This window comes from Lethenteron reissneri, chromosome 27, assembly GCF_015708825.2.
Source record: "Lethenteron reissneri isolate LAM-NWPU_2019-01 chromosome 27, ASM1570882v1, whole genome shotgun sequence".
NCBI classification, from domain to species: domain Eukaryota; kingdom Metazoa; phylum Chordata; class Hyperoartia; order Petromyzontiformes; family Petromyzontidae; genus Lethenteron; species Lethenteron reissneri.
The window spans coordinates 8,897,969-8,925,925 of NC_083805.1; the positions used below are offsets into that span (position 1 = coordinate 8,897,969).

The following is a 27,957-nucleotide window of genomic DNA, read 5'->3' on the forward strand; positions in this document are numbered from 1 at the left end:
CATCTTTGTCACATCAGCATCATCATAATCAGTTTGGTCACCTCGTAATAATAGACCTATGTCAGACTATCTGTACCGGGCAGTGGTATCGTTCATTCCACTCCATCAACGGTTACTAAATAGCTAAAACTCAAGTTGTATGATGATGGTAAAAAAGTACCTTGATGGTTATTGTAACCACCATCATCATAATCGTCATCTTTATCATTTACTACTCATCCATCAGCATCATTATCTCCATCATCACCGCGACCACCATGAGGATTATGTAAAAACCCACATTGCCATCCATCATCATGATGATCGAGTTGACATTGGATCGTGCGATAAACATTTACTTTTAATAACGATCGTTGGTGGTCGTGATGATGGCGATGATGGGTTATTACATACATTGCGAGATATCACATTGTCGTGATCATTATGATCGTCAGGATGAATGAGCCAATTGCGTGTTGTATGACACACCGTATCACGTCCACATTTCCAACGGCGTCTGTGTGTGTGTACTTGAGTTTGTGTGTGTGTACGTGCGTCTGTGTGTGTACTTCTGTGTGTGTATGTATGTGTACTTCTGTCTGTGTGTGTCTGTGTGTGTGTCTGTGTGTGTACGTGCGTCTGTGTGTACTTGTGCCGGTGTGTATGTATACTTGTGCCTGTGTGTATGTGTACTTGTGTGTGTATGTGTGTGGTACTGTAGAGTGGCAGTTAGCATGGTGCGCTCCGAACCCGGCCGCCCGAGTTCGATTCCCACTCATGGCCAACACCAGTGACGATTATCTGAACCGGTCATGGGCCTCCCCTGGGTTGGCTCAACCTCAAATGAGTACCCTTTTTGTGGTGTGTAAACATCACCACCGGGGAGACAAAGGCGGCCGGGCATGGTACCTGGCGCGGTGTGTAAACATCACCGCTGGGAAGACAAAGGCGGCCGGGGGTGCTCTTGGCTACCCACGCCCTCGTGTGCCGTGCCGGCCTTCATATAGGTGCTCGCTAACAGCACTTGCCCCAACAGTCTGTTAGAGGCTACCACGGGGGATCTTTGTCTTTGTGTCTGCGCGCGCGCGTGCCCGTGATGATGTAGAATTGCGAGTCGAGTGTTTGCCTCCCATTGGCCGCGAGGCTGGTGACGCGCGGGAGGGCGCTAAGATATGGAGCGAGCGGGCGTCTGATGAGGCAGCAGCAGCAGCGGCGGCAGCTCCATCAGCAGCAGCAGCAGCGACGACGCGCAGGGTTCCTGCTCAGCGGAGACCCCCCCCCCCCCCCCCGGACTCCCCACGGCCACCTCCATCCAGAAAAGACCCCCCCCATCCACCCGCACGCCCCAGCGGCCTCCTTTCGTACGGCTCCAAAAAAAGCGCACAACGGAGAGGGTAGCTCCGGACAGGCCGGACGCAGGACAAGACAGACGCGCAACATCTTAGTTCACGTTAAAAAAAAAAGCAAAAATCACACACTCATCGCGTGATCTCTCCCGAGGAGCTGCTTGCTAGCCAGCCCCGCAAGGCGCGCGTTTATTTTTGTTTAAAATCTCAAAGCAAATTATTCTGGAGTCGGCGAGCTCAATGAAGAAGACTGCTGGAGAAGGCTTCCTCCGGCAGTCGTAGCCCGCAAGGACACCGCAGTTTGCTGCCGCTGCTGCCGTTGACTCTCTCTCTTGACCTCCGAAAGACCATCAGAGACGGGACGCGTTCGTCGCGTCTTTCTCTCTCGGCACGGGGGAGAGAGAGCGGCACGCGGGGGGAGAGAGCGGCACGCGGGGGGAGAGAGCGGCACGAGAAGAGAGAGGGACACGCGGGGGGAGAGAGCTGCACGAGAAGAGAGAGCGGTCACGCGGGGAGAGAGAGATCGGCACGCGGGGAGAGTCGGCACGGGCGGAGAGGGAGGAGGCGGGAGGAGGCCGCGTGCGTTCGTGACCCCCTCGCCTGCGAGCCCGTGCGTCATGGTTTACTGCGCCGGCTGCGAGCGGCCCATCCTGGGTCGCTTCCTGCTCACGGTGCTGGACCGGCCCTGGCACCCGGGCTGCGTGCAGTGCTGCGAGTGCAACTGCTCGCTCTCTGACAAGTGCTTCTCCAGGGAGGGCAAGCTTTACTGTCGCGAAGACTTCTTTCGGTAAGAGCCGCGTGCCGCCGCTCGTCATCATCGTGACGCGCACAGAGAGCCGCATTCATCACGTCCGTGGTGTCCGACAACTCCCGTGACCGACAGCGGCTCGGGGAGGGCATTCATCGAGTAGTGGATTGATTGACCACGGATGATGATGATGATGCCGATGCTTTTTAAATGTCAAACGTTTGTCAAGCCTCCGTTGGATGAAGGTATCCACAAGTCGTGTCGGTCGTAGGGGGTTTGTTTGACCATACTTCACCACGTTGGTCACTGCGAGTTAATGGAGGCAGTACAGTATATGTAATAATAATACGAATTTACTGACTTTTGTTCATCCGCCGTTGGATGAAGACTCATCCGAGCCGCGTCAGTCGGTTATGTGACCATACTTCACCGCGCCGGTTCCAGCGGCTTGGTGAACGAAGGTGGTGGGAGGGGAGTTGCTGAGGATCGGCTGAGATAGAACTTGCCACCCATTGCTAGCCGCGGTCGGGAGTCGAACTCATGTTACCGTGTTGAGAACGCAATATCGCTAAACACTGGCCCAGCACCTCTCCTCCCAGTATGTGCCGCTCATGGCCGTACTCGTGCACAGTACGATGCTTGTATGAACGAATCGCTGTACGTACATGTGTAGTTCATGCCCGTCGGCACAGACAAAAACAAAGATCCCCCGTACAGCATTAACAGACTGTTGGGGCAAGTGCTGTTAGCGAGCGCCGATGCAAACCAGCACGGCACGCGAGGGGGTTGGTGGCCGGCACCGCTCCCAGCCGCCTTTGTCTTCCTAGTGGTGATATTTACACACCGCTCCAGGTACTCATTTGAGGCTGAGACGACCTAGGAGAGGCCTAGGACCGGTTCAGATCATCGCCACTGGGTGTTGGCCGTGAACGGGAATCGAACTCGTGTAGCCGGGTTCGTAGCGCAGCGTAGCGCTAACCATTGCACTACCGTTCCCCACTTTTCGCACGTACATAAACATACATACACATACACACACACATACGGTTACTCGATATTTACAATACATTTGATTTATATTGCCGTCTAAAGTCTCCACCGCATCTCAAGCTGCCGTATATCTCAAGATGCACGTTGGTTTTGTGCATCGCAAAGAACGCAGGGAAGAGTTATGCGCATTTGCTTTTGTATCGAAAACGAGAGCGGCAGTCGAGTCATAGACGGAGGTTCAACGAAGAATTGCGTGAGCCAAGAGGTCGACAACACGGATGGAAGTAGAGGAGGATGGGCTGGGGGAGTACGGGATTACTAGACAATGACCGTAACAAGAAAACAATTGTTAATGGTACAGATTGTAGAGACTCGGTTTGAATGCGATGTGGTAATAAACACGACCGCGTTTGTGCGTGTGTACGCGTGTGTGCGTTTGCGCGCCGGTTGAAATGAATTGCCACTCAAGGTAAACTCGGCGTTTGTTAGAGGGCTCTTGTTCTATTATGCGAAGCGGAGACATCAGAGCCACGTTAATTAGCGCGGGCGACCTAAATCAGCTTCGTGAGAACCTCATTTTTTTTTTAATATATCGCATAGACAGTCACGGTACATGCACACTTACCGTGAGCGGCAGAGAGACAATTTCATCTCGCTATTTGTCAGCGTGTCCGCTTCCCAATCATCATCGATTCATAATTCAATCTTCATCACCACCACCACAATCAGCCGTCGACTCTATTTAAACCCAACAGTGTAATCTTCGTCGCCGTGATGGTAAGTTTTTTTAATTCAAAAACCGTACATCTCTCTCCCTCGAATTAACTAAAGCTCGCAATAGTTGAAGTGCATTTGTTGTTGGTGTTATCAACAGACAGCGTACAATTTCCCGTTCGCGTGGTGGGTAGGCTGTCGGATTAACACCACCACAACCACCTTCTTCCTCCGACCACTGCCACCCCTCAGATGCGAGCAGAAACATCTGGCACAGAGGCACGCGGCTAATCGCTGCGAAATCACGTGCGCGCGCGAGATGCGCGCTCGTGAGAACGTGCGCATTTTTGATGTCACATGGCTTAGGCAAATGCGTTAAAAACTCCGTTGGGAGGAGAGGGGAAGAGGAAGGGGGGGGTGGTGCTGGTGGGGGTGGTGGTGGAGAATGCGCACTCGCTCGCTCACTCGCAGTCTCAGCGCCGCGCGTTTTGAATCCGCGACGCGCAGAGACGGTGGACGTTCGACGGTTCGATTCCGTCTACTCGACGGCGGCTGCATTGACGGACCTCGAAGCGGAGGGTTTTAATCGGAACTCGGGGGGGGGGGGGGGAACCACGGAGCCGATATGACGTGCGACGGTGTGGTGTCGTCTCGGTCTAGTTCCCTGCTCCGCTAATTAATTCAGTGTTAGGTGTGCTAATTTCACTCCGGTGCCGTGGAAAATGTTCTCCAAGACGTCGCCACATTATCACATGCAGAAACCGCATGTGTTTGGTCTGCCACGTATGAATATATTCACAAATATCTTACATTTGTAGGTAAGATATATGCGGCACGGGAAGGTATATCTACGTAGGGGGGATATTACATCGTAGCGGGGAGTCAGGAGCCGGTATTTATTCACAATTACGGCTCATGGGATTTCTATAAGTGTCTAAATTTCGGCGTTCATTTAGATTTTAGAGAAACGGCCACCTTGCGTTGTGTGACAGCCGACACCCCCCCCCCCACGACACGATACTCGTGAACGCCGGGGGAAGTATTCGAACACAAAGCGCATGCCAACACAAACATCACGGAATATTCAAATGCGAGGTGTACACGGTGGTCCAGATGTCTCGTGACCCCCAATTAATTGACCCCGAGCTTGTCCCCCCCCCCCCCCCCCCCCCCCACGTGGTCGTCACACCTCGTGGGACTGTTGCCAACGCTTCCTCATCTGCCACGTGCTGGCGATGAAGATCACTCCAGATTATTATTATTTTTATTAATTTTATTTGCATTAATTTTTTGGTAGCGGGGGGTTGCGGAGGAGGAGGATGACGAGGAGGGGATGGGGGCAAAGACTTTCGCCGACGTTTGAGCGACGCGGTTAAAACTGTCGTCGAGTTAATATTGTCGAACTTAGTTGCACTTATCTGTAAACTCGTTCTCTACAATGTCGACGTTTTGTCTTCGGTTTTTGTTGTTGTGCTCGCGCAGCACCACGGACCACCCCCCCCCCGCACCCGTGTAAAATCGCCGTGCATCCGGCTTAAATGGGACCTTCCGTGTAACGAATGCAAATTACCTTAAACTTCCATTGCGCGATTTAAGAAAGGATGACACCTTTACGGGACACGTGTCGCGTGTCGCCTTTAGGCTTGTCGTCGAGGCTGGGTTTGATCATACTTGACCAACACGCCGTGGAGATGAGTGGCCGTCGGTCCAGCAAGCAGTGGGATTGCCAAAGGAAAATAAGAAGCAGCTGTAATTTCCATAACTCTTCTCTCACATTCCTGTACTCGGCGCACTAAGAGTAATACACAGTTATTTTTTATATGTATATAATAATATGCCAGGATAATAGGAGCACACATTGGAATCTAAGAGTAGTTTTAAATTAACCGTGTGGTCAGTCTTCTGCATTCGTAACTCCCACCTCTTCGTTGTCGCTATGAATTCGTTTTTTTTTATTACGTACGTCTGCCGTTTCAATTCGATGTTTACTTGTTACCTGGAGAATATCGTGTAGCCAGTTGCCCAGCTAGTTTCGGTGGCAATGTCCCGCAGCCACGAACAACAGAGTTAGTGTTGGGGGTAGAAAGGAGCCCAGCCAGCAACCAGCCAGGTAACTCGAGGCATCGATTATTTTTGATAATCGTGAGCATGGGATGAATGGGTGTTTTGCGTCGCATATGAACTATAACCCCCCCCCCACCCCTTCCTTCTGTCTTCTCGATTGAGACGATGGTGATTGATGCAAAGTCTAAGGGGTCTTCTGGAAGGGTAGGAAATGTGAGATTGGTACACGACAATCGTGTGCATAAAGTGCGCGTCGTATACATATAGCGTTATAGACGTTTCGTGACTGATGCAAACTCTAATAACGTTGTGGACGGGCTAAGAAAGTCGGAGTTTGGCGGCGCGAATGCAGCTCGTCAACTGAACTCTTGCTAAAGTAGAGAAACCCGAAAATAAAACGTAAACATTGTCAAAATTTGAGGACACAAAACTTATACGAGGTTGATTTGGTTTTACTCCTGGGATTCATGGGACAGGGTCGGCCTCGAGTTCCACGTCGCTCTACGACTCGCTCTAAACAAACTTGATTTGAAGCTTTCGTGACTGCAGGAATTACTCTTTGAAGTCACGTAGAAAAAATAAATTTAATAGAATACGGCGTTTCGATTGCAACACAAGCAATCGTCATCAGGTGTGTCTCCGTGTTGTCTCTCTCTGCTTGTGTGTCTGTCTGTGTGTCTCCTTGTCTGTGTTTCGTCTCTCTCTCAAATTTAGTTCTACCTAATGACGATTGCTTGTATTACATTCGAAACGTCGTATTCTATTATTTCAATTTATTTTCTTTCTACGCGACTTTACACCGAAATAAACCATAGAGTCGCTCTAAACACTTTTACGCGTTCACGATCGTCACCATCGGTGGACCGAGTGATTCGCCTCCCCGCGGAGTACGACGTTGAAGCCGAGAGAAAGCGCGACCAGAGCTTCCGCCCGGCCGAGTTCACTCGGGCACGACCCACGCGCGGGTTCTGAGTCGTCTCGTCGATTACGGCTGGTTGCTGGCTGGGCTCCTTTCGGTGATCATCACCGCGCGGCTTCCACACTGCGAGTGGGGATCATTACAAACGCGTAGAACGTGTACGACGCATTCACCTCTGCCATTAATATTGCGGACGCCGTGGGTTGAGACGAAGTCGTGGCGCTCGCAATGTACGTATATGTGTGTCTGTGTGTGTGTGTGTGTAGATGGGGAGCGGTAGTGTAGTGGTTAGCGCGCTGCGCTATGAACACGGCGACCCGAGGTTCGATTCCCGCTCACGGCCAACACCCAGTGACAATTATCTGAACCGGTCCTGGGCCTCCCCTAGGTCGACTCAGCCTAAAACGAGTAACCTGGTGCGGTGTGGTAAACATCGCCACTGGGGAGACAAAGGCGGTCAGGCGTGGTGCTGGCCACCCACCCCCCTCGTGTACCGTTCCGGCATTCATAGGTGCTCGCTCACAGCACTTGCCCCCACAGTCTGCTAAGGCTACACGGGGGATCTTTGTCTTTGTAGATACACACATACGTGTACAGCGCCGCTCGTCTGATAAGTTACACACGCGCGCGTCTGCATACGCGTGTTCGCGTCCTTTCGCTTGTACGTACGAATTGATGTGACGACTAAAGCTAACGCGATATTAGCCGACATTCCGCCTGGCGAAAGTGTGTATTATTATCGGCGTTTTAAATAAAGAAAGTTTAACAAAGCCAGAGATAGATGGTGTACCTGTTCGTTTGTATACGTGCGTTTTTAAAACGATGTACATACAAAAGAACATCAATATTTATTTCTGTAAAAAATGTAAATAATTAGGTAGAGTCCTTTATCAGTACACTGCTGGATGAATGCCTTCTTCACGCTGTGTCGAACGTGTGTGTGTGTTTATTTGACTATACTCCTTGTATAGTCAAATAAACACACACAGATTCCTGCAGTCACGAAAGCTTAAAATCAAGATCATTTGACTATACTTCACCACGCTGGTCCTACGAGCGCATCCCAAGGGGACCCGGTTCAATGTCACTCAATTGCTCTGGTGATAGCACGCGGCTGGGAGTAAACTCAGGCCTCATGTCACCAGGTCCGTTTAGTTGCAGTGCGCTCACCACCATGAACATTCGTGATGCTTAATTGTTTTGTTATTTCAAATCGAGTTACAAAAATAGATAACGTTCAGCGGGCGCGTGTAAAGTCATTTAGTAGTGTCCATATTCTTTGGCTCTTTCGGTAAAGTCGCGTTATTCTACCTACGCGACTTTACCGAAAGAACCAAAGAGTATGGATTCCTGCAGTCACGAAAGCTTCAAATCAAGATCATTTAGTGTCCTTGTACAACTGTCTAACGGGTCATGAGCCTGACGTATGCGATCTCTATGTCCCAGGAAAGCCTCGCTCCGTTCGGAAGTGTCCTGCATGGGCGTGATTGGGCAAGGCCTGTTGGAAGTACAATCGCAACGACGAATTCACGTCGCCTCCCAGTGCGAACGAGACGCTGTCCAGAGACGCCGTGGCCTTGTGCAGCGTACAGCGAGAGTAGTTGGTGGGGGGGGGGGGGGGTAGGGGCAGGATGGCCAGCCCGAGACGGAGAAAAGTTGCCGGACTTGAAGCGAAGGGCAGGAGGTTGACGGGACGGATGGTGTAGGGCAGCGGTGGGGAACCTTTTTTCTGCCAAGGGCCATTTGGATATTTATAACATCATTCGCGGGCCATGCACTAATTATCAACTTCAAAATTAGCCTGTTATATTTGGTCAAACATTTCATTAACTCACCCCCAATGTGATGGCTGGAACTGCATCTCTTTGGCGAGGCGTGTGATGTTAGCGGGCTATTGATGATGTTGCTACTCGCAACTGCTTTTCCAGGTTTGCTCCTAGATTTATTGAATTTTGAGTCCCGCCTGCGGTTGCCTCGGCAGGGCCACACCAAATGATTTCGTGGGGCCCTATACGGCCCGCGGGCCGGACGTTCCCCACCCCTGGGTCTAGGAGAAGGGAGTTTCGGAGTCCGGGAACGTGCAGGGAAGACGGCGGGCACGGGGGGGGGGGGGCATGCCTCGCTAATTACAGTTTGATTGGTTGGAATAGATTGATACAAATTCAATTGATGTGTTCGCATTTTGTTACCTCCGAGCAGAGGGGGGCCCTCTGAAGGACGAGAATGCCGCGGCTCGCGGGAGGACCGCGCCAGGCAATGCGCGCGGGGGAATTCAGCGCATTCGTCAAACGATATATAACAGTCGACGTTTCGAGCAACGACCCTTTGATAATTATCAGAGTTATGTTTTTCATTTGCATTATGACTGCAGGTATTGTGGTCTATGCAAACATGACTCCTTGTAAAAAAAGGTGTCAGTTTTGTTGCCAGATGGAAGGGTAAAAAAAATACAATCATCATATTTTTTTACTGGCAAATGAGGTTCCAATGGTGCAACGACCCTTTGTTCACGCACTTGCAGGGAGGGTCGGCGCTACGCGTACGATTGGGTTGCATGTGTACGTTGAACTTCTTTCGCACCGCACGTAGCCAACGGCGCTCATCGGAGATTGGGGCAACTTTGTCGAGTGGTGCTCGCAAGGGCGCTGCAGATACGTGAGCGTGGCTGTGTGGGGACCCGAAACGATCCGTGAGTCGCAGCCCCTCGCGATGATGACTCGCTCCTCTACCACGGTGTGCGAGGCGAGGTGGTGGTGGTGTGGGGGGGGGGGGTCTAACAAGGCTGCGCTGGTAGCGATGGCGCACAGAGCCCCAGACTTGCTGGTCGCCGGAAACAAAGAAATAAAAATATAAGCAAGCCTTAATGTCCTTCCATTAGGCTTCCAGGCTTGGCTGCGCCCTTAATGGAACGTGGCCCTTTTCTTATTAATAAAGTGATTAAAACAAATCGACGGAGCGCGCAGTCGCATATAACCGTTACAGACGCTGCGTATACATGCCCGTTATATATCATCATCATCAGCAGCAGCAGCCGCCCTCTATCCGCTGCTGGATGAATGCCTCTTCGAGCCGTCGTTATCTCTTGCGATGTATTAATCCGCCTGCACGCAAACTGATTGCATCGCTCCGTCTCCTCGGTGTAGGTCCGCGTGTGTATGTGTTTACATATATATACATACATATCTCGAACAAACAAAAAACAACAACAAAGATTCCCCCGTGTAGCCTTAACAGACTGTTGGGGCAAGTGCTGTTAGCGAGCACCTATGAAGGCCGGAACGGCACACGAGGGGGTGGGTGGCCAGCAACCACGCCCGGTCGCCTTTGTTTCCCCAGTGGCGATGTTTACACATCGCACCAGGTACTCGTTTGAGGCTGAGTCGACCTAGGGGGGGCCGGGACCGGTTCAGATAATCGTCACCGGTGCTGACGGTGAGCGGGAACGGAACTCGCGTCGCCAGGTTCGTAGGGCAGCGCGCTAACCGCTACGCCACCGCTCCTATGCATGTACATATATGCACACGCGCGCACTTAAAGTGCATAAACACTTGAAACATTTAGAGTTTAAGTTTAAACGTCGCTATGCTCGCCCATTATTTGACAATAGGGGGGAGGGGGGTGGAGGTTCATGCAGATGTGCATGGAGATGGTAACTCGCTCGGACTTGCATTTGAGAGGTAGAAAGAGGAGATAATTTTGTCCCAAGTTTTGTCTAAACCAGATTATTACTCGTGAGACCAGAGGAGCCGCATTCGCAAGAGCGACCCCGGGTCACCAAAAACGACGAAACCTAAACAACAACAACAACAACAACCAGCTATATAATCCCTTGTTACAGCCATCTTTTTGGCATAATTCAGCGATTGTTTTCGCTGTGGTGGTCCCCACCTGATGAAGGACGCTTGTGTTGCGCCCGAAACGTCGTGATTTGATTTAGTTGTTTTCATTTTGTATTTTAGTTGATTATTTTCACCTCCGTGACTTTACCGAAAGAACCAAAGAGTATGGATCATTGCAGTCACGAAAACTTCAAATCTAGAAACAACAAACAACAACATCAAGAGAGTGCTGCAAAGAAGCGAACATAAATCAACACAAAAACAATTGCCACGAGAAATCTGCAATATCGCACAAACATATATCAGCGTTATATAATAGCAGTCCGTGGGGCGTAAGTCGGATGGGGTAGATTATATTGAGACTGATCATCGTACATTTGCACGACATTAAGTTACGGAAACATTGAATCGACAGAACCCTGACTATTGTACCAATATGTAAACAGACGAGGACACGTGTCAACTGCAATATCAAGTGAAGCTATTACAAGAGAGCACACGGAGGCTACCGGCGTGATTCAAACTGTTTCGAGCGAGCTTGGGCAGCACAACGTCAAGGACGAGGTGTTCATCGATGGCGGAGAGTAATGACGGAACAGCTGCCCAAGAAAACTTCAAACCGGAGATAATCAAATCGGTTCGTGTGCAAGGTGGGCCGGTGGCGCAGTGGTTAGCGCACTGCGCTCCAAACCCGGCGATTCCAGTTTGTTTCCCGCTCGCAACCACTAACAAGTGGCGAATGTTTGAACCGGTTCTGGGCCTCCCCTAGGTCGACTCAGCCTCAAACGAGTAATTCTAGATTTGAAGCTTTCGTTACTGCAAGGATTCATACTCTTAGTTCTTACGGTAAAGTCACGTAGGTAAAAAATGAAATTTTAATTTAAAAAAATAAAATAACAAATAAAAATCACGACGTGTTGCCTCCGAAACGTCGTGATTTTTTTTATTTTTTATTTCTTTTTTTACCTACTCAAACGAGTACCTTGTGCGGTGTGTAAAGGGAGACAAAGGCGGCCGGGCGTGGTTGCTGGCCACCCACCACCTGGTCTGCCGTGCCGGCCTTCATAGGTGCACCCGGACAGCACTTACCCCAAGCAGTCTATTAAGGCTACACGGGGGATATTTGCCTTTGCATTGTTTTGTATTGTGTCGTAGGATCGTGACGGATGGCGACCGCGCTTGCTAACAATGATAACTTGCACAACCCGTCCGGTAGCAGCAAGCAGCGTCTCACCCCTGTATTCAGTTCCTACGCTTGATGGCATCAGCGATATGTTTAGGAGCTGAGTGACATTGTCGAGGTCTGCCGGCCACGAGAGGACTTCGCTGAGATAAGCTGCTGGTGGAGTGCTGCTATTCCTCTCTCCGTTGTCGAGCAGAGCAGACTACTGCGGGCTTTGCCATGCTTGGGACTTTGGGTTGCATGGCCACAGCTGTGGCTTGTGTCTTCAGTGTTCCATTCATGAAGGAGATGTGTGTGTGTGTGTTGAACTTCTTTCGCGCCGTACGTAGGCAAACGTGCTCATCGGAGGTGCGGGGGAAGGACAACAAACTAAACTGCTAAAAGCAGTTTTAAAGGACTGAGTTTTCAATCTAGATTATTTAAAAGTGCATAGCTCCAGTGGCTTCCTAATATCGGAAAGAAGAGCGTTCCAGACGGCCGCAGAACCGCATCTGAAAGCGCCGCTTTGCAGCGGCCGTCTTTGTTCGATGGCTTGCAGCCAAAATCCGCTGCGATGACGACCGAAATACGCGTGACGGTTTCTGCTCCTTGACGAGACCAGCAAGGTACTGTGCTTCATTTGCGGCAAGCACTTTGTGTGTCATGAGTGCGACCTTTGTATCATCGTTCGGCAACGCGGAAGCCAATGCACCTCGGCGGACATGGTCGGATCTTGCAGCCTGCTGATGCTCCGATCATCAGCAGGCTTGCTCTTCCTCCTCCATTGAAGCGGCGCGGACTGGTTTACGATGTGGTCCGTAGCTTGCTGGGGTTGCATTGCCAGAGTCGCTCTGCCGTGGCTTTAATAAAAAAAATGTTTTTAAAGAGACGTGCGCATCTGCTTGGCGTTGCTCCGATGAGGTTCATGGTTACCCCACCGGTGTCTCAGAGAAGGAGAAATATCGAAGCAAGGAGGCGCAATGTTTGGGCGTTTGTTCAGCGTCCGGCCGAACGCAATGAAAGCACAAAATGTGTCGAGTCCACGGTCGGTTTGTTTGGCAGGAGAGCCGAGTCCCACGTCCCCCCCCCCGACCCCCCGGTGCTTCCAGGCTGTGCCGTCCGCCTCTGACGGGCAGATTTGCGTCGCTCGCCGTCACAGACACCTCGGAAACTGGCCCCTTGCGCCGTCGCAGCGGGGATTTTGGCGTGACGCCGCGTGACGCCGCGTGACTCCGCCGCGCTTGGCAGCAACTCCGCAATCTTAATTCTGGAGCTTTCGTGACTGCAGGAATTATTCTTTGGTTCTTTCGGTAAAGTCACGTATAAAGATACAATAATAAATTAAATAATAGCATACTACGACGTTTCGATTGCAACACAAGCAATCATCATCAGGTATAATGAAATAGCGACATGAAATCTAACCAGAAAACTATAGACAGACATATAAGCAGACAGATATCACCAAGATACATAGAGAGAACAACACAGGTACAGAGAGGGGTGATCGTCTCTGTGGGGTGGCCTTAAATAGACAGAGGGGGGCGGAAGCCCCCCTCCGCATGTTGTACGTTTCAACTTGCGCGCGCTGGGGATTGTTTTATATATTTTTTTTATTTTTTTAAATATTGTTTTTTTGCCCTCAACCGGCTCCCCCGTGTTATGAATCAACTACCCTGCGCCAGTTACAACGTGGTGGTGATCCGGCAGCATGTGTTTAACAAAGCCCTGTCTTTTTGCCGATGAGACCCAGAAAGTTGAAACCGCCCAATATGGGTTTGCTTGCTTTGCTCGCTCTGTTTAAGCAAATGCTGCGTGAATATATTTGTCTGCGACGCCAATGAACTGGTAGACTAAACATATTTACGTATAGTTTTTACGTGCGGGACAATACGCTTCTGCTTATACAGTTGCGTCGTAATTGAGAGCGTTATAAGCTGACAATAATACACAACTCTCGCTGCAGAGAAAATAAACATAGTAAACTAAGAAATATAATGCAAAACAACACAGAGAGTCGGCTAACCCAACAGTCAACACCCTACCTAGTTGATTAACGTTCTTCCAAAGATTGCTAAACTTGAGAGAGAGAGAGAGACAAAACACAGACACGGAGACACACAGACAGAGACACACAGACAGACACACAAGCAGAGAAAGATAGCACAGATACACAGAGAGAGACACACACATATAGACACACAGAGAGAGACACACACATAGACACACAGACAGACACACAAGCAGAGAGACATAACACAGAGACACACAGAGAGAGACACACACACATAGACACACAGAGAGAGAGAGACACACATATAGACACACAGACAAACACACAAGCAGAGAGACATAACACAGAGACACACAGAGAGAGAGAGACACACACATAGACACACAGACAGTCACACAAGCAGAGAAAGATAGCACAGAGACACACAGAGAGACACACATAGACACACAGACAAACACACAAGCAGAGAGACATAACACAAAGACACAGAGAGAGAGAGACACACACAGACAGACACACAAGCAGAGATACTTAACACAGACACACATAGAGACATAACACAGAGACACACATAGACACACAGACAAACACACAAGCAGAGAGACATAACACAAAGACACAGAGAGAGAGACACACTTAGACACACAGACAGACACACACGCAGAGAGACATGACACAGAGACACACAGAGAGAGAGACACACATAGACACACACACAGACACACAAGCAGAGAGAGATAACACAGAAACACAGAGAGAGAGACACACAACATAGACACAGACAGACACACAAGCAGAGAAAGATAACACAGAGAGAGGGACACACACATAGACACACAGACAGACACACAAGTAGAGAGACATAACACAGAGACACACAGAGAGGGACACACACATAGACACACAGACAGACACACAAGCAGAGAGAGATAACACAGAGAGAGGGACACACACATAGACACACAGACAGACACACAAGTAGTGAGACATAACACAGAGACACACAGATAGAGGGACACACACATAGACACACAGACAGACACACAAGCAGAGAGAGATAACACAGAGAGAGGGACACACACATAGACACACAGACAGACACACAAGCAGAGAGACATAACACAGAGACACACAGAGAGAGACACACACATAGACACACAGACAGACACACAAGCAGAGAGAGACAACACAGAGACACACAGAGAGAGACACACACATAGGCATCCTCGGACGAACGACAGGCAATAAGATACTGCGCCGCTCCGGCCTGGTTAGACGGGGGACCTCCAGTCAGCCGGCCACGATGCACGAGCACGTGGGCGGGATGAAGAGCGTGGATGACAGCGACCGGCGAACGCACGTGAACTCCCGCAGAGACTATTTTACTTTGATAAATTTAAATTTTTACACCTACGTGACTTTACCGAAAAAAAACTAAGAATATGAATCCTTGCAGTCACGAAAGCTTCAAATCTAGAATTAATACCCTCTACGGGGAGGAATTCCACCTATCTGTTAGAGTTTTTAACAGACAACGAGACAAGAAGTCATAGCATATCGAGACGCTGGCCTTTCTCAAGAGATGCCGAGATAACAAGGTAACATATATACAAGGATTGTTTTCTTGGAATTTCTCTCACTTGATACATCTATCGTGCTGTGACGGTTCCACCTGAAGACGGAAGCTTGTGTTGCCTCCGAAACGTCGTGATTTTTATTTTTATTTTACTTTTATTAATTTAAAATTTTTACCTACGTGACTTTACCGAAAAAACCTAAGAATATGAATCCTTGCAGTCACGAAAGCTTCACATCTAGAATCTCCCGCAGAGAGTTTTACGTCGCCGGCGCTCCCAAGTAGTCGCGGGCCCATCGTGTAGTGAGTGGGCAGAGGGAGCAGCTCCTTGCGGGAAGACCACCACCGCATTACGTCAATGAAGGCGCCGTCGTCGTTGCTGAACAACGACCGCTCCTCCGTGTGGGCAGGGAATGCCGCAGCACCACCAGCTCGGCCTTTATCCACGTCGCGGTCAAGGACTCCATCGATCGCTCTGAGAGCGGCTTCACCGCGATCGCTCTGACGGTCCAGGTGCTCCATCGTCACCGGCACGAGATGCAATGTCGACTTGCGGTCCGCCGTCAACGAGGTCATGACCTGGCGCGGCATTCGCAGGGAACGCTGTCACGCCCCCCTCGATGTTTGCCCACTGCAGTTCAGAGAAAGCACCGACGCCCGATCACATCCTGGAAGCGCGCCATGATATTGTCCAATGGGACACGTTTTTTTTTATGGTAAATTACCTTGCCTTCTTCTTGGTTCTTTCGGTAAAGTCACGTAGAAGGGAAGTAATGAAATAATAAAAATAAAACATAATAAAATAATGAAACACCACCAAGCTTGGTGGTGTTTCATTCTTCACCTGAGGACGGCTGCTTGCGATGTGGCCGAAACGTCGTGAGAATTATTTTATTATGTTTTATTTTTATTATTTTATTACTTCCCTTCTACGTGGTGACTTTACCAAAAGAACCAAGAAGATGAATCCCTGCAGTCACGAAAGCTTTAAATCGAAATTTACCTTACCTTGTCGAGGCCTAGTCTCACTACTGCTGCACGTCTTGCGTGGTTCTATTTCAAGGCTCTGCGTTGCGTTTTCGAGTTATGTTACCGCTTGTTAGTCGGCGTGATGTCCGACGTTTTGGCTTCCACGTGCTGGGAGTTTACTCGGGGACTGCAGTGGCATGCAATGCTGTGTGATCAAGAGGGGAACGTGGAGCCGTTTGGTTAAGTTCATGAAGAAGGTCCCAACCCAGTGGTGCGAAACGTCGGACATTATGCCGAACAACCCCAAAGACAAAATCAGAGAGATATACATCGTTGACTCATAATTGATGTTTGGGTCAAACCGCGTGAGTGCAATGTGTCCGTACAGCCTCCTCCACCCGACACAGACAATTAATAAAGGTGTCATCTGATAAACAAACGTGTTTCATTACCGTGTTCATCACACCGGTATGTTGAACAACAGATAAATTAGGTTTTTTCGGTAAAGTCACGTAGGTAAAAATATATAATAAAAAATTACTAAAAGTAATAATAAAAATTAAATAATAAATGACGACGTTTCGGAGGCAACACAAGTCTCCGTCATCAGGTGGGACCGTCACAGCTAAAATTACCTACGTGACTTTACCGAAAAAACCTAAGAGTATGAATCCTTGCAGTCACGAAAGCTTCAAATCTAGAACAGATAAATCGTCACTTTTTCTTTCGAGTGACAGCTTTATTATGAATTGGCTGTGTCTGGTGGTGAAGGGTGTACAACACACACATCCTCACATGATCTGATGCCACAGCTTCAATTATGATACGTGATTTTGGTAGCGACAGTCCAAGTGTTGGGTAGACTGTAGTACTATATGTCTAGTTTAGATCGAAAAAATAATAAGGGAGACCCATTGTTTGACAGGGCTGACACTTTGAGACGAGGCTCTAAAGAAAGTTGTCTCTGGTGTGGACCGATCAGTTTCAAAGACAATACAAATATTATCAGAGCATGTTTTTTTTGCGTGTTCACCACAAGTATCTGTGGGTGGTTAACGCAGACAGGATTCCTTGAAAAAGGGTTTCTGTTTGGCGTTTTAACATCTGAGCACGTGTTTTATTGCGTGTGGATATCGAAGACTTTGGTCATATGTGTTCGCGGATAAATGAATCGATAGTGTACGATTATACATGCGCTCGTAAGCGCTTTAACCGAATTGAAGTTACGCTGTGAGGTACAGCGATGAGAATTGCATTTAGATAAAGAGCACAGAATGGCATGACCCGCACATCCGATTAGCGCGGTTGACGACGTACGGTGTGAAAGAAGGTCAAATGAAACTGAAACATACACAAATACTCCATTGCTCTGTATAGCTGCTCGCCTGTGTTTAATGTATCCACCGCAGCGTGTTGCTTGCCACGATACCTGACCTGACGACTCTCCCTGCTTGTACAGTTCCATTTGCCGCGTTCCGCTCACGAGAGCTCCCGTTACGCGGCGCGAAACGTCGGACGTAATGCGACCAATGCGCCGCGGTGCAAGCCGAAAGGACACCATCGGCCGAGTCGCCGCTCAAAAGCGATCAACCACTGTCAGCCCACACACGCACGCGCGCGGTCACTCCGCGTGTCCGCGTGGGCCGGTCGTGGTGGTTGTTTGACCATACCTCGCCACGCTGGTCAGTTGCGGTCCGATGTTTGAAGACTGAGGCCCTGGCTCGGTTCTGGGCCTCGTGGTCCAGTGTGAGTGCGTGGCCACCGCACCGCCACTCCGCAATCTCTACTATACCCAGATTTCGATTTAAAGCTTTCGTGACTGCAGGGATTCATCTTCTTGGTTCTTTCGGTAAAGTCACGTAGAAATAATAAAATAATAAAAATACAACATCATAAAATACAATTCTCACGACGTTTCGGCCACAACGCAAGCAGCCGTCCTCAGGTGAAGAACAGGGCTGTCGGAAAGACAGAGTCTGAATGAGCACCACCATGCTTGGCAGCGTATATTTAAGCTGGGTTGGAGGAGGAAGGGCGCCTTGACAAAGGAATTTGAGACCCCCCCCCACCTCCTACGCATTCCACAAGTAGTAACTAATCCCATATCTGCATTTTCCATAAATATGCTTAATTCATCTGTTGATATGCAAATTACTTTGTCAAGGCACCCTTCCTCCCCTAACCCAGCTTAAATATACGCTGCCAAGCCTGGTGGTGTTCATTCAGACGCTGTCTTTCCGACAGCCCTGTTCTTCACCTGAGGATGGCTGCTTGCGTTGTGGCCGAAACATCGTGATAATTGTATTTTATTATGTTTTATCTTTATTATTTTATTATATCTACGTGACTTTACCGAAAGAACCAAGAAGATATACCCGGATTCATTTATCCTAATTCTTAGCGAAGATCTCAGTGTGTTCGGTCTCTCCACCGAAGGATTTGTTCAAATAACCTTTGAGTCTCTCGACATTTTAGCACCTCCAATGAGCGCGGTCGGCTACGTACGGTGCGAAAGAAGTTCAACATACGTACAACCGAAGGGATGTATATTGTGTGCTCACTCGTTCTGCCTGCCATGCAACGTTGTCCATTGTGCAGGGTAATTGTCAGACTCTGGGCCATCTCGCCACGCACTGGCGGAGCCAGTGGGGGGTGGGGTGGGGTAACACGTGCCCTCCCCCAATGATCCGATTTAAATCCCTAATTTCGATCGGATCATTGGGGGTTATTAGTAATAAATCGGAATTTTGCGACCACCACTGCCACTGTGTAGCATATTATTATGTGCCAGGGACTCTATGAGATGATATGACAATAGAATGAATCCATAATTGGCAATAAGTAACGGCAAAAGCAGTTATAAGTGACTCAGAATTGTGCGCAGTTGCGTATAGAGTACACGACTTCCCTGAAGGCATTCACCTTCAGCGAGCGCGATGCCGATCACACAACGCGGTTCGAATTCGACCCTCGATCGATGGCTGCGCCATCGCCGCACACGCCTCGAATAAAAAGCAAGGGACAAGTCCTTACTTACTAACGACTCCTCTATCATGTTTCATTGCTGGAGGGGTTGCCCCCCCTCCCCTACCTGAAAATCCTGGCTCCGCCATTGTCGCCACGTCGACATTTCTTCTTATTATTAGAATTTTAGTCCATCACACGATGAGCACTGACTATCCAGCAGCGTTTGTTCATCACACAAACTCTGTTGGTGGAGGCTTTGACCTTTCGGATGTCGCTAACGACGTGCACGCTTGTTGGACAAACACTGCTGGGCTGCCAGGTGTCCAGTCTGTGATTAGTAGGCCTGGCACGGTTCGCTCGGGTTAGCACGTGAGTATTAGCACGGTTGGCTAAGTACGGTACTAAAGAAGTTCAACATGCATACACACAAGAGCGCTCCAACCGAATTGGAGCTAAACCTCACACTGGGCTGGACGACCACTCGCTTTTCTAAAGACAAAGATCCCCCGTATAGCATCAACAAGACTGTTGGGGCAAGTGCTGTTAGTGAGCACCTATGAAAGCCGAAAACTGCACACGAGGAGGCGGATGGCCAGCAACCACGCCCGACCGCCTTTGTCTCCCCGCCCTGCAGTGCTGATGTACACGCGCGCTGCACCGGGTGATTATTTATATGGCAGAGTTGACCGAGGGGAGGCCAAATTCCGGTTCAGATAGTCGTCACCGATGTTGGCTTTGAGTGGGAATCGAACTCATGTCACAGTGAGCTAACTACTCTGCCACCGCTCCTCTGAGACATGCCCTCTCTGTCACGCAAACGTTAAAAACGCACAACCGCATTTGGCAAAACTACATACATTCCATGATAATAGGTTTTTCCCCTTTTTTTCTGGCAACAAAACAGGTGTTAAGATGTTTAAACACCAAACTGAAACCTTTTACAAGGAATCATGCCTGCATTAACCACAATGCTTGTGGTCAGAATGCAAACAAAAAATACACTCTGATAATATATGCATTGTCCTTGAAACTGATTGGTCCACACCAGAGACAGCTTTCTTTTGAGCCTCGTCTCAAACGGTGTTACACCAGAGGACGCCAAAAGGCGTACACAGCACAAAGACAATTTCACTATCAGAGTAATGAGAGCTCGGGGTGAGCATCTACATCATGGGACCTCCTTTGCCAGTACTAAAATATGATAATGGGTTTTTCTCTGGCAACATACATCAGAGGTGGGCATAGCGCTGAGCATCTATTGGAGTTGAGTGACACGGCGAATATCGTGCTGGTACACTGTGCACCGCCGTGGTGTAGCGACGGCGCTGCGATTCGTGCACTGCAACACGGACCCGACAATCTAAGTTCGATTCCGGCCCACGGCTAACATCACGTGATGAATGACGTCTGAAACGGTTCCTCGGGCCCCCCTTTCACTCGCCTCTTGCTTACCAGCGTGGTGAAGTATGGTTAAGCACGCCCTGAACGACTCACACACACAGAGTGCTGGACAGAGGTCGCAAACGGGTTTGATTCCTTACCCGTACTCGTACCCGGCCGCACCAGGGTCGCAAATGGGTACCCGTACCCTACCCATCATCATGGCTTGGCTTCGCGAACGAAGATCTAGGAAGGACATCCACGTCTTCTGCAGGCACGCTGGTGGCTGAAGAGGCCTATGCGGGACAAGCAGGTCCTGCCACAACAGCTGCAAGTATAGGTCTCATCTGGGATGGGTGCTGAGGGATCATGGTTCTTCCTCCTTCTCCTTTTGTCCTCCATACGGGCCCTGCGGGTATCTTCGAAGAAGGAGGTGGCCTGGTGGACTGTGTGCCGCCAGGAGTTGCGATCAGCTGCTTGTGTTGCCCACTGACGGTGATCGATGCAGCAAGCAGTGAGGGACTTCTTCAGGGAGTCTTTGTATCGCTTTCGTGGTGCCCCTATGTCGCGATGGCCAGAGGACAGTTCCCCATACAGCACGATCTTAGGCAAGCGGTGGTTCTCCATCCTGGCGATGTGCCCTGCCCAACGAAGCTGTGTCTTGAGGACCATGGCCTCGATGCTGATGACCTTCGCTGACTTGAGGACTTCAGTGTTGGCGACGAAGTCACTCCAGTGAATATTGAAGATTGTGCGGAGGCAGCGCTGATGGAAACGCTCGAGGAGACTCAGGTGACGACGGTACGTGACCCAGGACTCAGCGCCATACAGGAGAGTGGTCAGCACAACAGCTTTGTAGACGTTGACCTTTGTGGCTCTTTTAAGGTTTCTGTTGTTCCAGACACGTTTGTATAGTCTGCCAAATGCACTGTTTGCCTTGGCCAGCCTGTTGTCGACTTCGTTGTCGATCTTGGCGTCAGACGAGATGACGCACCCCAAGTAGCTGAACTGGTGGACAGCTTTCAGTTCTGTTTGTTCAATGAAGATGCTTGGTGGATGGTGCTCCTCATGGGGTGCGGACTGATGAAGAACTTCAGTCTTCCTCAGGCTGACTTCAAGGCCGAAGATCTGAGCTGTTTTCGCGAAACAGGAAGTAATTCGCTGCATAGCTGCCTCTGTATGAGCAAGGAGGGCGGCATCGTCAGCAAAAAGCAGCTCCCTGATCAGTTGCTCCATGGTCTTTGTGTGGGCCTGCAAACGCCTCAGGTTGAACACGCTCCCGTCGAGACGAAAACGGATGTATACGCCATCAGCGTCGTCGAGGTCCTCTGTGACCTGCTGGAGCATCATGCTGAACAAAATGGTGAACAGCGTGGGAGCAAGAACACAGCCCTGTTTCACGCCGTTTGCAATAGGGAAGGGCTGCGAGAGATTGTTGCTATTTCTGACTTGTCCAAGCTGATCTTCATGAAGCTGGACGATCATGGTGAGGAACTTCGGTGGGCAGCCTAGCTTGTCCAGGATTTTCCAAAGTCCCTGCCTGCTCACGGTGTCAAACGCTTTTGTCAGGTCCACAAAGGTGACGTACAGTGCTTTGTTTTGCTCCCGGCACTTTTCCTGAATCTGCCTCAGGACAAACACCATGTCTGTGGTTCCCCGGTTGGCTCTAAAGCCACACTGGGTCTCTGGGAGGTGATCTTCAGCTATTGCGGGTACCAGTCTATTCAGCAGTACTCTTGCGAGGATTTTGCCGGCGACGGACAGAAGTGTTATGCCACGATAATTGGAACAGTCTGATTTCTCCCCTTTGTTCTTGTACAGGGTGATGATGACTGCATCTTTGAGATCTTGAGGGAGTTTACCCTGCTCCCAGCAGCAGACGAAGAATTCATGGAGTTTGGTGTGCAGTGCTGGGCCTCCGTTCTTCCATACTTCAGGAGGGATGCCATCGACTCCTGCAGCTTTACCACTCTTCAGCTGTTTAATGGCTTCCTCAGTCTCTTGTAATGTTGGTGCCACATCCAGTTCGGTTTTCACTGGTTGTTGTGGGATGCGGTCAATCGCTGGTTCTTGGACTGAGCGGCTAGCATTGAAGAGCGTGTAGAAGTGCTCAGACCAGCGGTTCAGGATTGAGTCCTTTTCAGTGAGCAGTTTTTTCCCGTCTGCACTCCGCAGGGGGCTCAGGATTTGGTACGAGGGGCCATATACCGCTTTTAGGGCTTCGTAGAATCCCCTGTAGTCGCCAGTATCAGCGCAAACCTGTGTTTTTACTGCGAGGTTGGTCCACCACTCGTTCTGAATCTCTCGAAGCTTGCGCTGGATGGTGCTGCATTCCAGGCGGAAGGCTGCTTTTTTGTGCGGGCAGGATGGTCGGGCCAGGTGGGCCTGGTGTGCTGATCTCTTCTTTGACAGCAGCTCCTGGACTTCTAAGTTGTTCTCATCGAACCAATCTCTGTTTTTCTTCGTGGAGAATCCGAGGGTATCTTCAGATGTTTGCAGAACAACAGTTTTGATGCGGTCCCACAGCACTTCAGGAATCGGAGGCGAGTCTCCTAGGCAGCTCGGTTCCTCTAGCCTAGATCGTAGGCTTTTCTGGAAAGCTGCTTTGACCGCGGCAGACTGAAGGCTGCAGACTTTGAGCTTCTTCCTCGGGGCGCCACCGTTTCTTGGTCTGGGTTTAAAGTGAAAGCTGAGTTTGCAGCGGACAAGACGGTGGTCTGTGTGACACTCGGCGCTGGGCATTACCCTGGTGTGAAAGACATCTTTTAGGTCACGCTGGCGCACAAGGATGTAGTCTATGAGATGCCAATGTTTTGACCGAGGGTGCATCCAGGTTGTTTTCAGACTGTCTTTCTGCTGGAAGATGGTGTTGGTAATGGAAAGCTGCTGTTCTGCACAGAGTTCAAGTAACAAGCGTCCATTGTCGTTGCAGCTGCCCACGCCGTGCCTTCCAAGTACGCCTTTCCAGGTTTCCGAGTCTCTGCCCACTCTGGCGTTGAAGTCGCCAAGGATGACAATCTTGTCGTCAGCTGGGATATCCTGCAGAAGGTTGCGTAGGTCGGAGTAAAACTTGTCTTTATCAGCGGGATCTGCCTGGAGAGTTGGAGCGTACACACTGAGCAGCGTTGCGTGTTGTTGGTCACGAAGTGGTAGACGCATTGAGATGATGCGGTCAGAGTGACCAGTTGGCAGGCTTGCAAGCTTGGTAGCGATAGAGTCCCTGATCATGAAGCCGACACCTGAACGGCGTCTCTCTGTCGCTGGTTTACCTGACCAGTAGAGAGTGTAACCTGCGCCATGCTCCCTCAGACTGCCTTCCTCTGAAAAGCGGATTTCGCTGAGGGCGGCGATGTCAACATCCAGCAGAGCGAGTTCGTGTGCAATTAGAGCAGATCGTCGCTCAGGTCGAGTGCTGTCAGCTGAGTCTAGCATGGTTCTGATGTTCCAGCATGCGAGTTTGAGTCCTTTCCCACCTTTTAAGGCGAGTGGGATGCGCCGTCGATTCTTTGATGTAATTCGACCGCATATGAAGATGCCCGTTGACCGCGGTAAGCCAACTGAGGGAGGAGGAGACGAGCTTTGTTTAGGCCACCTTTTCTAGGCCCCTCTCCGTGTGGAGCAAGCAGTGCTGTCCCTAGAAAAGGCTGCTTGGTCGCTCAGGGTGCTGCCGGGTGATGATGTCGTTTCCAGGTCATCATCAGACGACCACTTGCGCCTGAGCCGCCTGCATGCAGGATTGAGACTGCGGCTGCCAGTGTCATCTTACACCTGCCGAGTTCGCCCCTTTCCCATCGCTACAGGACTTAGTGAGACCGGGGGGGGGGGGGTAGACGTGAAGATGTCCTTCTTGCCTGCGCAAAGGAGCTTTCAAGTGGAGTGCAATGTGCGCAGAACTGACCCCACCCTTTAAACCCGGGGTTCGTCTGCCATGGCCTAGCAAGCTGGGACGGTGACAGCGAGGTCCTCGGGCCGTAGGTTTTACATCAGAGTTTCCTTCTCCTAGGTAGACAGCCTTCCAAGGCTGAAGAGATCCACCTTCCCTGCTATTTCAAACCATAGCTGGTAGGCCACAGCCGCAGTCCACAGTAACGAAGTGGCGCGCCTTAGTCCCGAACACTTGGCCGTTGGGTCCTAACGAGACCCTTCCGCCCTGGCCGGTGACTCCGTCGTGGGAGTTCATTCGCCCAGTGATGCAGTGTTGACATCACCCCCTCACGTCGTTTAGCCCGCCAGCTGAAGCGGTTTACCGGGGTGTGGCACTAGGAGCCAGACGTCAGAGATTTAGGAGATGGATGAGGACCAGTGTTTCCGTCCACTCAAAAATTGAGTGCAGCTACCAGAAAACAAAGGTACTACCTCTACCCAGAGCTCCCTACACCCCATACCCGTACCCGAAATGAGTGACAAATGGTTACTCACCAGTGACTCACGGTCTACCCGTACCCGTACCCGGTCGCACCAGGGTCGCAAACGGGTACCCGTACCCGGCCGGGTACGGGTAGCTGGGTATCGGGTAGGGTACGGGTATCGGGTACCCGGTTGCGACCTCTGGTGCTGGAGTATATGTATTGCTGCGATGCTGCTCTGTGTCGACACAATACCGTTGTCGGCACGCAATGAATTCGTCACGAACCGCAGGCAATGTTCATGACTCGGTTTAGCCCCGATGTGTTTCTGATCGCCTTCTCCTGTGCACACCGATGGCGAGCGAGCCTCTCCGTTGCTGGGGATTATCGGGCCTTTGTTGTTTTTTGCCGGCGCAGTTTCTCAAGACGACCAATCAGTGCAATCGGAGTCACGAGAGTTACTCAAATCTCTTTCCTTGAAAACTCTTCTCGTCAAATTGGCCTTCACCCCCTAAGTTCCGGCAGTTTTTTCCCCGTTTCTATTTTTGTTTTTTACTTTGCCTGCTTTTCCGTACTCGGCCGCGTTGTGGGATCTGCGGACGCGATGCGCCTTGTGCATTCAAATTACCGTGAAGCCATCACCCCTCGCTATACGGCGACTCGATATACGGGATTTCTAAACGCGGACAACTTTTCTGCGAACGTGTGTCTGCTCCGCATATCCAGTGGATGTCCGTGTCTATTATTGATTGTGATTAGCGTTAGGGCGCAGCATGCATTCGATCGGTACACGGTGAGGTGTCTTCATAACGTGCCCGTGTTTTAAAACTCAGGCCACGTGTTGTCAATGAAGTCCCTCACCTTCCGTGTGTGTGGCTCAAGCCGCGCGATGCACAGAACTCCACTCACCTCGCCCAATGCACGTTGCATGCACACGTTGGCCCGACTCAACGTGTGCGAGCGACGTTTACGCATTTGCAAAAAGTCGACTTTGTGGAGAGGACCACACGTCCCAGTGCCATGTCCTTGATCTCCTGTGAAACAAAGGCTACGTCTCTACACACGCACACACACTCTCGCAAATGTTTGTTGAACTTCTTGCACACCGCACGTAGCCAACCGTGCTAATCGGAAGGCCCATCCGTGTGTTTAATTAATTCGGTTTTGCTTGGGATTTTTTATCGAACTCTGGGACCAGATTTTTGCCATGGTGTTGGTGTTGGTCAGGATGAATGTGCTTGCTGACACAAACTCATCCGTGTTGTGGTGCAGCCCGCGTTTTCGCGGTCGTGCCGCATGGCTAGCTCTCTGATGTCTCGTCGGATTGTACCGCAGGTTTATTTTGGCACGCTGGTCCGACGGTTCAGAGCCCCACGTGCCAGGAGCTTCTTGAGACACTGCCACATAGGCAGGCTCGTGTCTCTTCGGTAAGCCGTCCGAGTCTTGCGACCCCGGCACGTACGGGCTGGAGAGTAAGCCAATGTAGTGTGCGCCCCTTCAACGGAGAAGGGATATCAAAACTGCACGAACTCTCCCTGAAGCCCTCTCGTCTTGGCCAGCAGACCCTCCACATTGGCGATTGGCGACTGAACGTTTTGCTGCCACCGTGCGCAAGAATAGTGTAGTTCCCGAGGAGTCTTGCGGCCCGTGGAGCGAAACGTCGGACGCACATCGGATAAAGATACTGCTTGTAATGTACACACGTAGTTGGTAAGAGGGCCATGTCACTGTGAAGATTGGTCACATATCGTCAACCGCGAGTTCTATTCCCGCTCACGGCCACCACAAGTGACGATTATCTGAGCCGGACATGGGCTTCCCCTTGGTCGACTCAGCCTCAAACGAGCGCTGTGCAAACATCGCCACTCGGACGGGCGTGCACCGAGCTGAACTCCATAGGTGCTTGCTAGCAGCACTTGTCCCACACTCATTTTAAGGCTATACGCGGGAATCGTTGTCTTTATCTTCGTAAGTGTCCTTCAGTTTGACACGTAGGAGGCTGTCGCGACCAATATCATCCGTAATAGAGGCTTTTTGAGTTGATCACGTAAATATATAAACGTGTCGTTATAACCCGCCACCACCCGACACAGCCAACTAGTAAGGGTTGTCACGTTAACAGAACGTGGCCAATTCGTCACTGGTACAGCACTAGTGTATAGTGTAGTGTATAGTAGTGTATAGTGTAGTGTATAGTAGTGTATAGTGTAGTATACTAGTACAGCACACCGGTGTGTTGGAGAGCCAAGCCACAACATTTACAATCCGAGTACGACGTTTCGCCAGTAATTACAACCAGCTTTCGATTTAAAGCTTTCGTGACTGCAGGGATTCATCTTCTTGGTTCTTTCGGTAAAGTCACGTAGAAGGAAAATAATAAAATAATTAAATTTAAACATAATGAAATAATCATCTGTCTACTTGACAGACCTGTTCTCCACCTGAAGACGGCTGCTTGCGTTGTGGCCGAAACGTCGTGAGAATTATTTTATTATGTTTTATTTTTATTATTTTATTATTTTCCTTCTACGTGACTTTACCGAAAGAACCAAGAAGATACAACTAGCTTCATCAGGCGACAGGCCAGGAATAAGTATCATTCGCCCTGCAATCCACAACCGGAGCAAAACGCTGCGGTGTACGGAGCCCGCGGTGAGTTTTTTTTTTATTTGGGGAGAGGGGGATGGTGATGGTGGTGGTGGTGGAGCGTCCCCCCCCCCCCCAAGCCTCGTTCCGCGCGACATCTGTGCACACTGCGCCAGGCGCGCGCGTCGCGCTTGACGGCTCTCGCTCACCGTGGCGTTCACGCGCTCGCGAGTACCCGCTACTGTGAGCGTGTGCTCACCCCCCTACCCTCCTCCCCCATGCATCCATGCCCCATTCAAGCCACCCCCGACAAAGCCAAACACCCCCCCTCCCTCGCTTGTTAATTCCCTTCCTCTCT

At 50.3% G+C, this 27,957-nt stretch overlaps 1 protein-coding gene across 1 annotated transcript in view; it reads left to right on the forward strand.

Annotated features, from left to right (window-relative positions):
• Positions 1-1,371: 1,371 nt before the first annotated feature.
• Positions 1,372-27,957, forward strand: part of LOC133348510 (LIM/homeobox protein Lhx5-like) — a 60,219-nt gene continuing 33,633 nt past the window's right edge. Inside the window, exon 1 of the mRNA XM_061561352.1 lies at positions 1,372-2,112. Within this exon, the coding sequence (XP_061417336.1) occupies positions 1,943-2,112 (170 nt within the window). The 5' untranslated portion in view covers positions 1,372-1,942. The remainder of the gene's footprint in view (positions 2,113-27,957) is intronic.